Source organism: Sardina pilchardus, chromosome 18 (assembly GCF_963854185.1).
Source record: "Sardina pilchardus chromosome 18, fSarPil1.1, whole genome shotgun sequence".
Classification (NCBI taxonomy): Eukaryota; Metazoa; Chordata; class Actinopteri; order Clupeiformes; family Clupeidae; genus Sardina; species Sardina pilchardus.
Window position 1 is genome coordinate 32,536,294 of NC_085011.1, and position 14,131 is coordinate 32,550,424.

General features: G+C 40.8%; 1 protein-coding gene across 1 annotated transcript in view; it reads right to left on the minus strand.

Annotated features, from left to right (window-relative positions):
• The window catches only part of eif3s10 (eukaryotic translation initiation factor 3, subunit 10 (theta)), a 35,851-nt gene that overhangs the window by 14,723 nt on the left and 6,997 nt on the right, over window positions 1–14,131 (minus strand). Inside the window, exons 4-15 of the mRNA XM_062520270.1 lie at window positions 13,012–13,175; window positions 12,588–12,787; window positions 11,876–12,084; window positions 11,434–11,605; window positions 11,241–11,345; window positions 9,145–9,243; window positions 8,545–8,661; window positions 8,176–8,361; window positions 7,591–7,938; window positions 2,176–2,280; window positions 1,100–1,213; window positions 844–966 (exon numbers count right to left, since the gene is read on the minus strand). Of these exons, the coding sequence (XP_062376254.1) occupies window positions 844–966; window positions 1,100–1,213; window positions 2,176–2,280; window positions 7,591–7,938; window positions 8,176–8,361; window positions 8,545–8,661; window positions 9,145–9,243; window positions 11,241–11,345; window positions 11,434–11,605; window positions 11,876–12,084; window positions 12,588–12,787; window positions 13,012–13,175 (1,942 nt within the window). The remainder of the gene's footprint in view (window positions 1–843; window positions 967–1,099; window positions 1,214–2,175; window positions 2,281–7,590; window positions 7,939–8,175; window positions 8,362–8,544; window positions 8,662–9,144; window positions 9,244–11,240; window positions 11,346–11,433; window positions 11,606–11,875; window positions 12,085–12,587; window positions 12,788–13,011; window positions 13,176–14,131) is intronic.

Genomic DNA, 14,131 nt, shown 5'->3' on the forward strand with positions numbered 1-14,131 from the left:
AATGTATCAAACTTCACGCACGCACAGAACATACATACGTCGGCGTCGCTTCGTGTGTTCAGTGACACTTTTTTGACCGACTAGGGGAGACGAGAGCCCAACTGATAGTCCGACTGCTTTTCTGCCGACGGTCAGCGAACTAGCCTTCATTCTCCTCGGAATGAGCCATTTAAGTACGGAGCTGATAAAGTAACCTAAATATAGGTAAGTTGTAATACAGCTGTAATACATTTCACGCAGAGCGTGAATCAGGCAAAGCGTGAGGGAAATGGCCATTCTCAAGTAACGCTTACTGTACATAACCAAACTAAATTTCAAGTGGCCACCGGTCTTTTTCTTTGGGCCCTGCCATTCTTAAATGTATAGTGTTCTTAGACCTTAATTGATTTAATTAAAGTTTTATTAATTTATTTTCGAAAAATTTGGACATGATGCCACCATCACTTTCATCATTGTCTACTACACCTAAAATGCAAAGTGTATGGGGCGGCGTTAATATAGTGGCTGAGAAACTTGGCTAAAATGCAACAGCCACCAAAGTCATGGGTTTGATTCCTGGTAGTCACTGTCTGCCCAAAAGCAGAAGACTGTATTATATTATTACTTATTTTCTATACATCATAATTCCATATTATGAGTAAAAGTAAACTTTAATATAATCATATTATCCTACATATAGTTCTGCATCCATCTCCCCACACATTCATGGGAACCACGTCAACAAAGGCAAAGTATGGCAGAGACAAATCACCGTAATAGCTCTTACACAAATAATAGGGCTTTGCACCTGTGGTGTTTGGGCCAAGACAAGGTGGGGAGGGGGCTGAAATTCAGCCATTTTACCTCATAGATGAAACTTCGAGCAGCTGTGATCTTAGAAACAAAGTTCTCCTTGTCTTCCAGCATCCTAGACATCCTCTGCTTGTGCTCCAGGGCCTTTTCCCGCTCAATCTTCATGTTGCTGATCTGGAGCACACCAATCATTCAAAAAAGAATTTACCATTACACAACATTCTCCTACCAGATCTTATGATCATTTTGAATATATTTTCTGGCAAAAGTTGCCTTCATGCATCTTTCAAAATGTAAATGTTCTCACCCTCTCATCCTCCTGTAGCTCCCAGAGTTCCATGTCTTTGACACGCTGTTCCTCATAAGCCTTTTTGATCAGGGGAATCTCCTCCAACCTTTTAGCTCTCTCAAAATAGTCAATCTTCACAAAAACAAAAACAAGAATTTAATATTTTTTTGCCCTTTACATTGAGCATTGTTTTGCATATGAAAGTAAAAGGTCTCTCAAAGCAATAACTTATTTGCCAAATGTTGAGTGGATTTCATCTTACACAGTAAACATGCCCTGCCAACATACGGCAAAGCCCACATTCATAAACATTAAGCAATATTCTGAATCGTTTCAGATTCAATCAAAATAAATTTAACTCAATCTGGCAACAGTCGAAAATAAAAGCTGATAAATATGATAATAAATTACTTCTGGTACTCAGATGTGGAGGTGACTTCTGAAGATCTAATTATATGACTGGTCAGGATTTTGTATTAAGTGGCATTAACTTGAATGAGCCTTCAGAGTTCCGATATGTTTTATATTTGACCACTACAATAAAATGAATGACCGTGGTCAATGGCAACATGTTTTTTGCTTCGGATTCACCTCTTTCATATCCTTCCGTAAGTAGCTTCTTTGCTTACAGTAATGGAATTTCATTGAAAGTGAAAGTCTGCAAACAATACACATCGCTATGCAACATCTGAAACTTTCAAGATCTATCTGTGTGCAAAACATAAGTCACAAAACAGTGACAAACATATTGTTTTTAAATTTTTCTCCTTTGGGCAAGTGACCGTACAAGAAGGATAATGTTTTGTTTGCTAGTCATAAACGGATGAAACGAGACCTTCACTTCTGACAGTGATGGTCACACAACACATTGTCCCTTATTTATATTTGCAAAAACTCATTCAGCCACTATCTGCATAGCTATTACCACTCAAGCAGAACAGGCCTACCTCAGAGCTTGTCTGATGCACAAGCTAAACTTAAGGTTGTACCTGGTATATCTATACCGGGGTAATGTTTGGTGAAGGATAAAATATTCTGAGAGTAGCTCATATTAAGCGCAACTTAAGTTACAACAGTGACATGACCAATCTTACTTTTTTCTCTTGGTTTTTAAGGCGCTCTTGAAGTTCCTTCTTCTCCTTCTCCAACTGTTCCACCTGCTTGGCCATAATGAAGTCTGGGTCCAGTTCCTCCAGGTCCTGTGCAGAAAATGTTCACTTGTAAACATGTCTGCCATCATATGTTATGTTTCTCCTTACCTCTTCTGAAAGAGAAGTTCCAAGTAGGCATCATAGTTTTTGATCCAATTTGTTTAAGGTGAGACACGGCAGGTGAAAACATAGTTTTTGCAAGCACTGGTCAATCTCGAGATTTTGTGCTAGTTTGCTACCTTAGCATGTATTCCTAGCCTGGAAAACCAGCGCCAACTGCTGGACGGCAAAATGTTTTGCCTGCATTTGGGTCTGGCCTCGGACCACTGTACATTTTGAAAACACTGCCCTGAATCTGGCAGATGGCAACTAAACCAATCACAACGCAGAGATGTGTTTTGAATCAACGCGGGCGAGGCAGAGGGCTCTGGGGCGGGGTTTTGGGGGAGCTACATGAGCAGGCTAATGTATTCCATCACCCTACTACAACAACAAAGTCCGATTTACACATTTAGGTGTTTCCTTCATGACATTTTGTCTACTCGCGCCTTTATATTTCTCCTAATTTTACTGAAAGTTCCCATTCTAAAGTGTCATGTACTACCGCGTAGAGATGTCACGATTAGAGATTTTGGTGGTATGATAATTGTCTGAAGAATAATCAGGATTTTACGATTACGATAATTTTGTATGAATATTGTTGACAACTGCACTAATGTATACAATCACACAAAGACATTCTTTAGAGGTTTTGATCGTTAAAGGTTATTCATTAATGTTTTATTCACAGTAATACACCAGTAATAGGGTCATTCCGTGTCAAATCAGATAAGATTGTTGCTGCACCGTCTCAGATTTTGTTCAAACTTTGTGTATATCATCAATAAAACCAAGGCCTGTGAAATATTTCTGTGGAAATCATCTGTCTTCATATCTTTTTTAGACCTTGAAATTCTTTCATTTTTACAGCTTGAAAAACACATGCCATGTCTGGGCATTAATATCTTGACAAATATGTTCCCTAGCCTCCACAAATTTTCTAGGGTGGAAGATCAACTCATAATAAGCATGTGTAAACAATTTAAAGTCTGTACTAAATGTCTCTTGACTCTCGAAAGGGCCCTCAGAAAAATGTGCATTAAGTGTGATATTTAGGGTATTAAAAAAACTGTTTATCTTTTTCACTTGGTATCAGTCACTATTTCCTCTTCAAATACGGCAGTTAATTAATGTTTTCCCACAATTTGAAGTCCCCACAACTAATAACCATGACAATAAAACAAGGCATGTTTGTATTTTGTGTCATTTTCATGTAACTGAAATGCTATGTGGGGTAGGTAGTAGGATCATGAAAATCTATGTTGAAATAGAAAAGTATATGGACATGTAGTGTGTAAAGTTCTAATATTGGATCTAAGCCCCGTTCACAGAATAAATGCATGTAGTTACAGGTGTTTTGGTAACACCAGAATAAACATTTACAATTAAAAAAAGTGAAGTTTGGCACCCCCCTCTGGTGAAACAGTAGGAGCCTTTCAAAGTTATCACCCTCTTGCTCAACACTGGCTGTTTTTTGTAGTATACTGATTGGTTCTCCTAATGCTGATGCCATTAGACTTTGCAACTGGTGTTGAGCTTCAGCAAGTTTGTTCTTAGCATGCATTACGCGTTGTGCCTTATTCATTTTGCCCATTTGCAGTGGAGAACACCCAATAGCCATCAGTGCTGTATTTACAGCATCCAGTGAACTTGATCCTCGATCATCCCACTCAGAGTCTTCACTGGCCTCAACAGTGTCTTCTATTCTCTCCTGATTCCTGATTTCAGTTAAACATCTTGAACATATTTTCATGCCCTGGACAAATATTTTACCAATTTTCGACGTCAACATTTCTGCAGTGTCTTGGGACATTACTCTAATGCAGGGGTACTCAATTAGAAACTCGAAAGGTCCACTCACCAAATTTGCAATCTTTCCAGGGTCCGGAACAGTGCATTTCCAAAATTAGAAAAAAAGTAGGCTAAATAAAAAGGCAGTAAATAAAAGGTTTGTGGATAATTCTGCTCTAAGTGAACATGCTTTGTTTCATAATGACGTTTCAAGTTTCCACTTTTGAGTGCAACTATTAGGCTACCTCCGCCAAGGAGGTTATGTTTTCATCAGGGTTTGTTTGTACCTCCGTCAATTAAGGAGGTTATGTTTTCATCGGGGTTTGTCTGTCTGTCTGTTTGTTAGATAACGCAAAAAGGGTATGGATGGATTTGTACTGTATGAGTTTTTTAGGAAAGGCCTGAAATGACCTAAGGAAGAAACAATTACATTTTGAGAGTGATCAGGATCACCATTTGGAATCCAGGAGGCGTTTGGCGAAGGTCTGCGCTCTCGGAGTGCTAGTTAGATTAAACATGGTTTCGTGCTCCCCGCAGGCAGCAATGCGCTCCACTCTGTCTAAACTCGCGATTTTCGGAATCCAACTTTCGCTTTTTGTCAATTTTGGAGCACACCATGATATTTGTTTGGCTTGCTAAAGATAGCCAAATAGGCTACCGCGAGTAATAACGCTTTCTGATGTCCTGTGTGTGAACCCAATGGAACGGACCGATAGCCGATAGGCCACTCGCAGACCATGCACTCGCGGTTACAATGAGTTGTCATAGTGATGTAGGCTATTCAACCACTGATAGGACATTAGGATTGGGCGCGAGCCGAGTAGATGAGTGATCGGAAACACAGGTAGAAATCTCAACCCAATGAAATCTCGCTTGGATCGCTATGAAAAAAAAATGAAAAAAATAATAAAATCTCGATGTTTTGCTCGGTCCGGATGTCACTACGTTTGGGTCCGGATCCGGACCGGAGTCCGCCTATTGAGTACCCCTGCTCTAATGCTTATCCTAACAGGTCTCCCATGCTTCAGCAGGGGGTCACAACATTTTGTTTGTAGATGTTGAAATCTGTCCAGGTAGACCTTCTGGTGGTGAAGACATATAGTGCTAGAGTATCCCCAGTTAAGGCCTATTTTAGATTAATGGTGAAAAAATAATTTCAAGTATATAATTCGGTGTATTTGGCATCCTTTTCAATTTCAAGGTATTAGGAATTTCTGCTTCTTTTTGAATACAAGAAGTAAAATATAGCCTTTCCATTCCATTCAAATAGCTACCAGAGTTAATGCCTTGTAAAAGTAGCAAAATGCTACTGTTTCGCCAGAGGGGGGTGCCAAACTTCACTTTTTTTATTGTAAATGTTTATTCTGGTGTTACCAAAACACCTGTAACTACATGCATTTATTCTGTGAACGGGGCTTAGATGCAATATTAGAACTTTACACACTACATGTCCATATACTTGATCCTACTACCTACCCCACATAGCTTTTCAGCTGCATGATGCTCCCCGAGTGCCGCTAGTTGGGCAGGCAGCTCACTGCTCTGGGTTAGTGTGTGATTCACCTCCCTTTCAGTTTCACATGCGTGCATTGTATGCGCAAAAACTGTATCAGACCTTTTAAGCTCTCGCGGGCCACACTCCGTATCAGACCCTTTAAGCTCTCGCGGGCCATATGAAAGGACATGGCGGGCCGCATTTGGCACCCGGGCCTTGAGTTTGACACCTATGTATTACACTTAGGCATATGTGATGTGTAGGTCTAATTGAGTGCCTGTCACTTCAAGAAATATGTGAAAGTCTAATAGTTGTTAGTAACAAGCTGGGGTACAAATAATTTTATCTATTAATTCCAGTTTACTTTAAATCATATCCATAACCACTTAACAACTTCCCTCTCTGAAAGAGCACCCCCCGCGCGCACACCTTCCTCCGGTAATTCTAAAACCACCAGCCGCCACTGGTTTAAGCCTACAAGTACAGTAGCGTTCCTCGCAAACTGTAAAATCGTTAGCGTACATTTATATTATGCCATTGAAACGTTCTCTTAAAACTTTTAAATTGTGAATCGACACACCTCAAGTACGTCTTGACTCTTAACAAACCAACCTCAAAGCAAAGGTGACATTTCGTGAAGACACCATTTTACTGTAGGCTGTTCTCTACCCAGTTCATTATGCTTATGTTTTCAAAATTAAAGACTGGTTTGTGTTCTTTCTGGATTTCAATGGCATTCAGAAGGTCAATGAGAAAGTCCATGTTCCACAATTTCATATCAACCTAAACTAAGGTGGTGGATCAGTCTGTTTCTTTATTAAATAAATCACAGCTCTTTCATAAGGCTGCCTTGATTTCGAACTTGCGCGCTGTGGGTGTGACAGAACCAGGAATGGGAGAATTCGCGCAACACAGAGGTGTGTAACTCACAATTTACACGTGAAGGGGAGAATTGTCTGATTGGTGCAACTTATTGTTGCAATGTTAGAATAGAATAGAATAGAATAGAATATATACTTTTATATACTTACTATTCCCGTGAGGGAAATTCGTTTCTCTGCATTTAACCCAATTTAACCGAATTAGTGAACACACATAGCACACAGTGAACACACAGTGAGGTGAACCACACATTAACCCAGAGCAGTGAGCTGCCTGCCCAACCAGCGGCGCTCGTGGAGCAGTGAGGGGTTAGGTGCCTTGCTCAAGGGCACTTCAGCCGTGGCTCGAACCGGCAACCCTCCGGTTCCAAGTCCGAAGCCCTAACCAGTAGGCCACGGCTGCCCCCTGTGCTAGGCTTTTTTGCCTTTATTTGTATAGGACAGTGAAGGGTGAGACAGGAAGTAAATGGGAGAGAGAGATGGGGTGGGATCGGGAAATGACCACAGGCCGTACTCGAACCTGGGTCCCCGTGGGCACTCGGACGCGTATGTGGTATGAGCGCTGTAGACTGCTGCACCACAACGCTCCCCATGTGCTAACCTTTTTAACTTAAAGGTATACTATGCAGGATTGGCGATTTCATCGCCGGTTTCACTTTCACTTTTCATTTTCGCTCGTTTTATGCTTGCATATTTCTCTGCAGAGCTTCCCCTACAGCTTTAGCGTGTATATTTGACAAAACTCCTCAATCGGTCAGTCTGCCGTGCCTTTTCATGAGACTTTACATGACACTTCCTGGAGTAAAGCATGGGTGCGTGCCCGGTGTCTCCTGAAGTTGCAAGTGTGGTTTTACCGCTACAGACCACTAGGGCGGCCAAAAAAAACACCTTTCGACCGGTAATGACCCATTTAATCATATATAACAGTATGGAACGAATTGATTAACTGAAAAACGTTGCATAGTATACCTTTAACACTTAAGACCACTTTTGTGATGTCTGAAGTGAAGTCATAACCAGATATCTACAAGAACCAGGTTAAGGAGCCAAAATCTGGGTATTTTTAAAAGTGTAAAAATGAACTTCACATACCTCGATGTCAATGTCTTTAAAGGCCTTGGCCCCCAGTTCAGTCTTCTTGATTTGTTCCAGGCGTTCTCGTACAGTCTTCTTCTTGATCTGCTCATGCTCCTGCATTATGCGCTCCTTCTCCCGTTCTTTGGCCTCCAACCGTAGACGCTCTTCTTCTGCTTTGCGCACCTTTTGCATTTCAGCCTCCCGTTGCTCAAGCTCCTCCTTCTCACGCTGAATGTTGAGACTCTCTAAACGCTCCTTGCGCTCCTCAATGGTTTGCCTGCGGGCCAGGATGCGCTGGTGCTCTTTGCGACCATTCTTCAGATAAGCTGCAATGGCTTGTTGACTCTGCTCCTCTCGTTCTTGCTGCCAGAAAATAGCATTTTTCACTCTGACTTACAAATATATTCAAGGTAGACGTACAACACATTTGAAAATATGCAATCTGACAGAGACAAAAACAGTCAAGACGAATAGTGAGAAGAAAAGAGTAATGAGCAGTGAAGAAAGTTCTGCAACTTATTCAGGATCAATAATATATCTAAGCTTTTTATCACGCTTGAAGAAACACATGTATGCATATACAGCTCAACATATTCTTACCAGTATGGAGGCTGGCCTGATGACTTGGATAGCCTTAGCAAGAGAGGAAGACATAGCAGTGAGCTGATTCCTAATCTGCTCTGAGGGCATGTTCTGGAGGAAGGGGCCAACAGGCGCATCTTCTTTTGTGGAATAGTTCAGATCCGACCCAAAACTTAGAGTACGAGAGGTGTGATCAATGCGCACCTAACAAAACAGAACAAAATAATAATAAAAAAAAACAGTTCAACCTTACCATCAATTATATTGTATTAAGTACATGTAGGGACATCTGAAGAGATATGTTGTGAAACCATGGGCCAAAGTGTGTACTGTGGATCCCAAGGCATTTACACCCATTTTCTCTCAAAAATACCATTACTGTCATACCTGTAGATCGCAGTGTCTAGCAGCGTCCACAATTGAACGCTCTAGCTGAAAGGCATCCACAAATGGCACAAGAGAGGCAAGACGATTGAACTCGATGCTCTGGTAGATCTGAGCAACCTAATAAACCATAAAGGAGAATGTCAGAATAGAATGAGATAGATAGATAGAGAGATAGAGAGATAGAGAGATAGAGAGATAGATAGATAGAGATCGAGAGATAGATAGATAGATAGATAGATAGATAGATAGATACTTTGATCCCCAAGGGGAAATTCAAGAACATTATGAACATTAAGGCGAGACACTGTTCCAAAACAAATACTTTTTGTAATTCTAGATACCATTAATGGTGCTCATAAAATGCACTTCAAAATAAAATAAAATCAGCTCTGTACACATCTGTTTCCTAGCTTTCTATACATCTTAGTCTCAAACTTTTTCTTTCATTCCCCACTTTGATCAAGGGTGCATTTTCAAGCCCCACCTGTCCTTCAACACTAAGAAAGTAGTAGGTCAAGCTTAAAATGGTCAAATCTATTGATCTAATGTTTAGTTCTAAATATCAGGAAAAATGACACAGGAAAGGAATAAAAGACTCACCTGTTGTAAAAGTCTAAGGATGGTATTGCTCTGTAGGTGGGGTACATACTGTTGAAGATCACACTCTTTCTCTGCTTGGTCCTTTATCCAGTTTAACACCTAAGAAACACAAGATATGTAAATGCCCCCGCCAAAAATAATCGAGCGGTCCACTCATGTACATGAATGCTCAAATGAGCATCTTGCCCCATACAACCCTCCTGCAATAAATCTTGGTTGTCATGTTGCCACACCAAATCACATGGGCCCTCATTTATGAAACGTGCGTACGACCAAAAACAGGCGTAAAACAGGCGTACGCTGTCAAAATTAACAAGGTTCAGCTGGACGTCACTATGGCTCAAGATCACTAATGATTTCTTTTGGACGTATAATGCACCTTCATGTCGTAAATTCTAGGGGCGAGGCCATTAAAACAAGCATAATATAGGGGCGTGATATTTCAGTTGTCGAAAAAGGGGGTAGATAAAATGTAAAAAAAATAATAATAATAATAATTCAAAAGCATTTCATTATGCAAATGTATCTTTCTTCTTTTGTTACTCTATATAAACTTGCAGTGTAGATCATGTGTAGGCTATCATATTAATCCAAGAGCTGAATTAACTACAGGGTAGTGTGCTTGTTAAGGGATCTGTCAATGATGCTTTGCCATAGTGTGTGTCTGTGTCTGTGCACGAGAAAGGGAGAGAGGTGCACATGTGATTATCTAAGTGTTGTACTTAAACGACACGTGTGATTATCCAAGTGTTGTACTTTAACGAAGCAGTTTTAAAATTAATAGGCTAAGCATACAATCTGTGTCCACAGTAATAATCATTTAAGATACACATTTGTGGGCCTAAAAGGCGCGGTAGTCAGCTTGGACCGAGATTTAGTCAGGTCAAATTTACTACGGCTGGTCCTGGGTGCCTGCCTGTAGTCTTTTCTGACTGCCAGTCCTTAACGTTCGCTATCGCACTGGGACTCGTCTGTTATCGAACGTCTGTTCGGCTATCCTGCCGTTACTCCCAAACGTCACTCCCAAATTGTTAGACTTCTTAACTTGACGTAACATTTTCCAAATGGCGAGAGTTTGGATTACGTTTCAGTAGTTATCCTACAGCTAGAGCCTTGATAGCCTAGGTGTCAGTCTAAGATAGGTTAACTAGTAAACATCACTAACGTAGGCCTAGCCTACATCACTCGTGAATTAGCTAGATGGAGGAAGTGAGCGCTTTACTATGGAACCGGATCAAAGTGTTTTTGCAACTTCAGTGTAGAGATGTGATTTATTGCAACTTGAGCAATGTTACCTTACTTTCGAAAGTAATGTAGGCTACCGTTGAAAACCTCCATGCGCAGTCAAAGCAAGTATCTACCTATCTAGCCTGCCGAGAAGTCAAAACTCACATTCAGTCTTCATCCTGATGGCTGGATTCGTCATGACTAACAAATCAGATGGTGTAGGGGGCGGGACAGTGCTCTCGACCACAGAATGTCAAATGCAGGGAGTGAGAGGCGCTTTACAGACAAAGTAGTGCGTCTCATTCTTTATTCATTTCAATATCGGCTTATCGGTGGAAAATATGACCGATACCGATTATTATAAAAATGCTAAATATCGACCATAATAATCGGCCCGGCCGATAATTGGTCGACCCCTAATTTAAATCACGCTTGTTTCCAGCCGCCACATTTATCAACACACGTTTATTCTTACGCTGGAATTGGAGTGATACGAAAGTTTGATGAATCACACGTGAGCCCCGTCGTAAGATGATTTCTGCGCTCAGATATACGCTGGTCTCTACGCTCTGTTGATAAATGAGGGCCATGGTCTTTAAAAACTCCACCACACTAAATGGAAGATGAGATGATGATGCATTCTGTATACAGAAATTTCTGATATTCGTTAGACCTGACGACCTGATGCCTTTCCATCTGATATCTGATACACCTGACTGTCAGGTGAAACAACATCAGGCAAAATAGGCTCAGACAAAAAGCTGTCAGAGACTTTCCTGACACTTTTTTAACTGACCGTGCAATTCCATAAACATGACATGGCAGCACCACCACCATTGGGCATCACATTTGTAATGAAGATCACTTACCTTAGTTACCCTTCCACAAAGTTTCAGTGGATGGAAGTCCACTTCTAGCCAGTTGTACAGCTCTTTGACTTCTGGTACGATATACTGCAGAAGATTAAACCTCACCTGGGAGGGAAAAAGAAAAATATATATATATAAAAAGTCAGAATACCCTTAAAAAGCCTCACCGTCGCTGTGGTTAAATAATATTCACCATGTCGTTGATGAGACTCTGGCGGGTGGGAGGGGACTGGAGGCCTAAAAGTGTGGCAAGTCGTCTGTGTTTCTCCACTATAATTCCATCCATATCCAGCAATCGTGCAATATCAGTCCTCTCAGGTGTAATGGGAATAGACAGGGTGGCCAGGAGAACTCTGGTAGACATTCTAAGGTAAAGGAACAATCAATGTTTACAACAGACGATAAGCAAAACATGACTGTCATCCATAATCATCTATCAGGACAATTGGAAAGATTAAGATGGATAGAGACATAAGATCTCCCAACAGCATTTCATCAAATCTAAGTGTAATAGAGTGGCGTAATGATTAAGGGGCCATTGTGATTAGGGTTACCAGACAACTTTTATTTTCTCTCAGCTGGGTATTACTGGACCCAAGCCAATGTAGATTACGGATCATGAATATGGATTTTACCTTTGCATCTCATCCTGTGTGAGGTTCTTGCGCATCTCCCTTGAAAGATGATACAGACGGTGCAAAGTGCTGGCATGAAAAAGCGCGTTGCCAGATTTCCAGAATACAGTGGACACCTTGTTATAGTAGTTGGCCATGAGTTGAGGCTTAGGGGGCTTTTTAGACAGGGCAAAAAGGCCATGGATATCTTCTACAGCCTTAAAGGCTTCCTGCAAAAGACAACATACATAAATATAGATGGGTCAAATTAATCGACCAAGCTTCATATGCAATAAATGCACTTGAACCCTTAGACATCTGTTTCATTGTCAGACACCCGTTTTAAGTGTTTATTCAGTTTCCTTTCTACTAGTTGACAATTCTACATTTGTGTTGCAGAGTTCTTTTGTCACTTTGGGGAGCTATAGGCTAGTTGGTTCTGCCCACCTCAATGAGCTATACTTAGCTAGGCTAACAGAGGGAATTTCCACTCCACCACATTACAGACAGAATATCAGCAGAGACCAGGGCAGCAGTTTTCATATCACATCATGTCCTTATATAATTGAAAAAGGGTTCTCCAATGTCTTCTCAGTTAGCATTGGATGAATGGTTGCTGATAATGGGCAATTCATTTGTATAGCATGTGCAAGTGTAGAGTGTAGTATAGCATGTGCACATCCTAGTTATTATACAAATACTTGAATCTTTACTGAATGAACAAAGTTTATACCTGCCAGAGTTCCATGCTAATGGCACTGTCCAGTTGAACCAAACGCGTCTCCAGGTGCATTGACTGGCTTTCAGGATTGTTCAAATTGATGGCAGTGCTCTGGTTGTGGTGTCTTTGAATTTGGCCCAAATGCATGCGCAGATTGTCACAGAGCTTGCGAAATTCTGCCTTCCGAGTGTACTGAAGGCAAAACTTGAAAGCTACAAAGTAATGAACAGTGGAATCAGTGAAACAGACATTTCAAAACGTCATGTTTACAGCTAAAAGTCTGACTACAACAAATCATAGGGTCAAAGCATTAAGACATATCTGGCTCAATTACCGGTAGGTGCAATTCAAGCTCTCTTCATACTAATACATGCGTGTCCATTTTACATATTCACATTTTTAAGTTGGAAACCCTAAGGGATTTGAAAGGACTGACCTTGCTGGGCAATATCATGGTAGAGGCGTTCCACTTTGGAGTTATTCCGCAGTAGGTCCAAGCACTGACGGTAAGACTCCCAAAGAAACTTGACCCAAGGGGTGAGTAAGAGTCGGTCGGTACGATCCTGTGTATCCTCTCCGCTCACAGCACTCAGCAATACACTACAATAAAAAAATAAACCTTTAGAAATGGTTGCTTTTGGTTGTTGACTTCATACATTCCACGATGCTCAGAAAAGAGAACCAGTGTAATGCATTCATTTTTAATAAGTGAAAACTTCCATATTGGTCATTCTTAAATTATCCTTCACCAATTAACAACCCACACATGATCAGACCAAAACTGTGACTTAAAAGGAACATGACAACATTTTGGGAAATTCACCTTCTTATTCAAAGCTTATTCACTGTCAGCCCCATTAGATACAATTATGCATGCCCTTGCCTGTGTGTGCAACTCTAAAGCATGCATTGTTAGTAGGGGTGTGAATTCGTATCGATTCATAAAGCTACGATATGATTCAAAGACGATGCGGTTTAATACAGCACGATTCAATACGATGCAGTAATAGGCCCCAAAATGCAATGTAGTTCTTAATCTCATTTTATTTTCCATTATTTACTGCAGATTTTTCTCTTTTTATTTGCTACTTTAAATGGCATGAGATTGCATGTCAATTGCATGTCATTAGTTACATTTTTCCAAAAGACTTGATTGACTGGATTGAAAGACAACAGTTTGATAATAAGAACGTGGCCAAATGCCTCTAAACAAAATCACTCGGCCAATTAATAGAGATACATTCATATCACCCTATAGCCTACTTAGCTGCTGAACAAATCACAATAGTTTAAAACTATGTGATGTAGCTGTAGCTCTTGGGAAAGTGTGTCTGTCTGGATTACCTTTCATAAATAAGGAGGCTACTAACACACGTTGTGAGAAGCGCGTTCAACACATCAACAATGACAGGTAAGCAATACCCTCTCTCCTCAGTCAACTTTCAGACGTGCACCGAACATACAGTAAGGCACCGAAGCATTGGGGAGACACCCGCGGAAAGGGGAATGCAGGAGGCTGACAAGGGGTGTTTTGTTGTAGCCTATAAGCTAGGTTT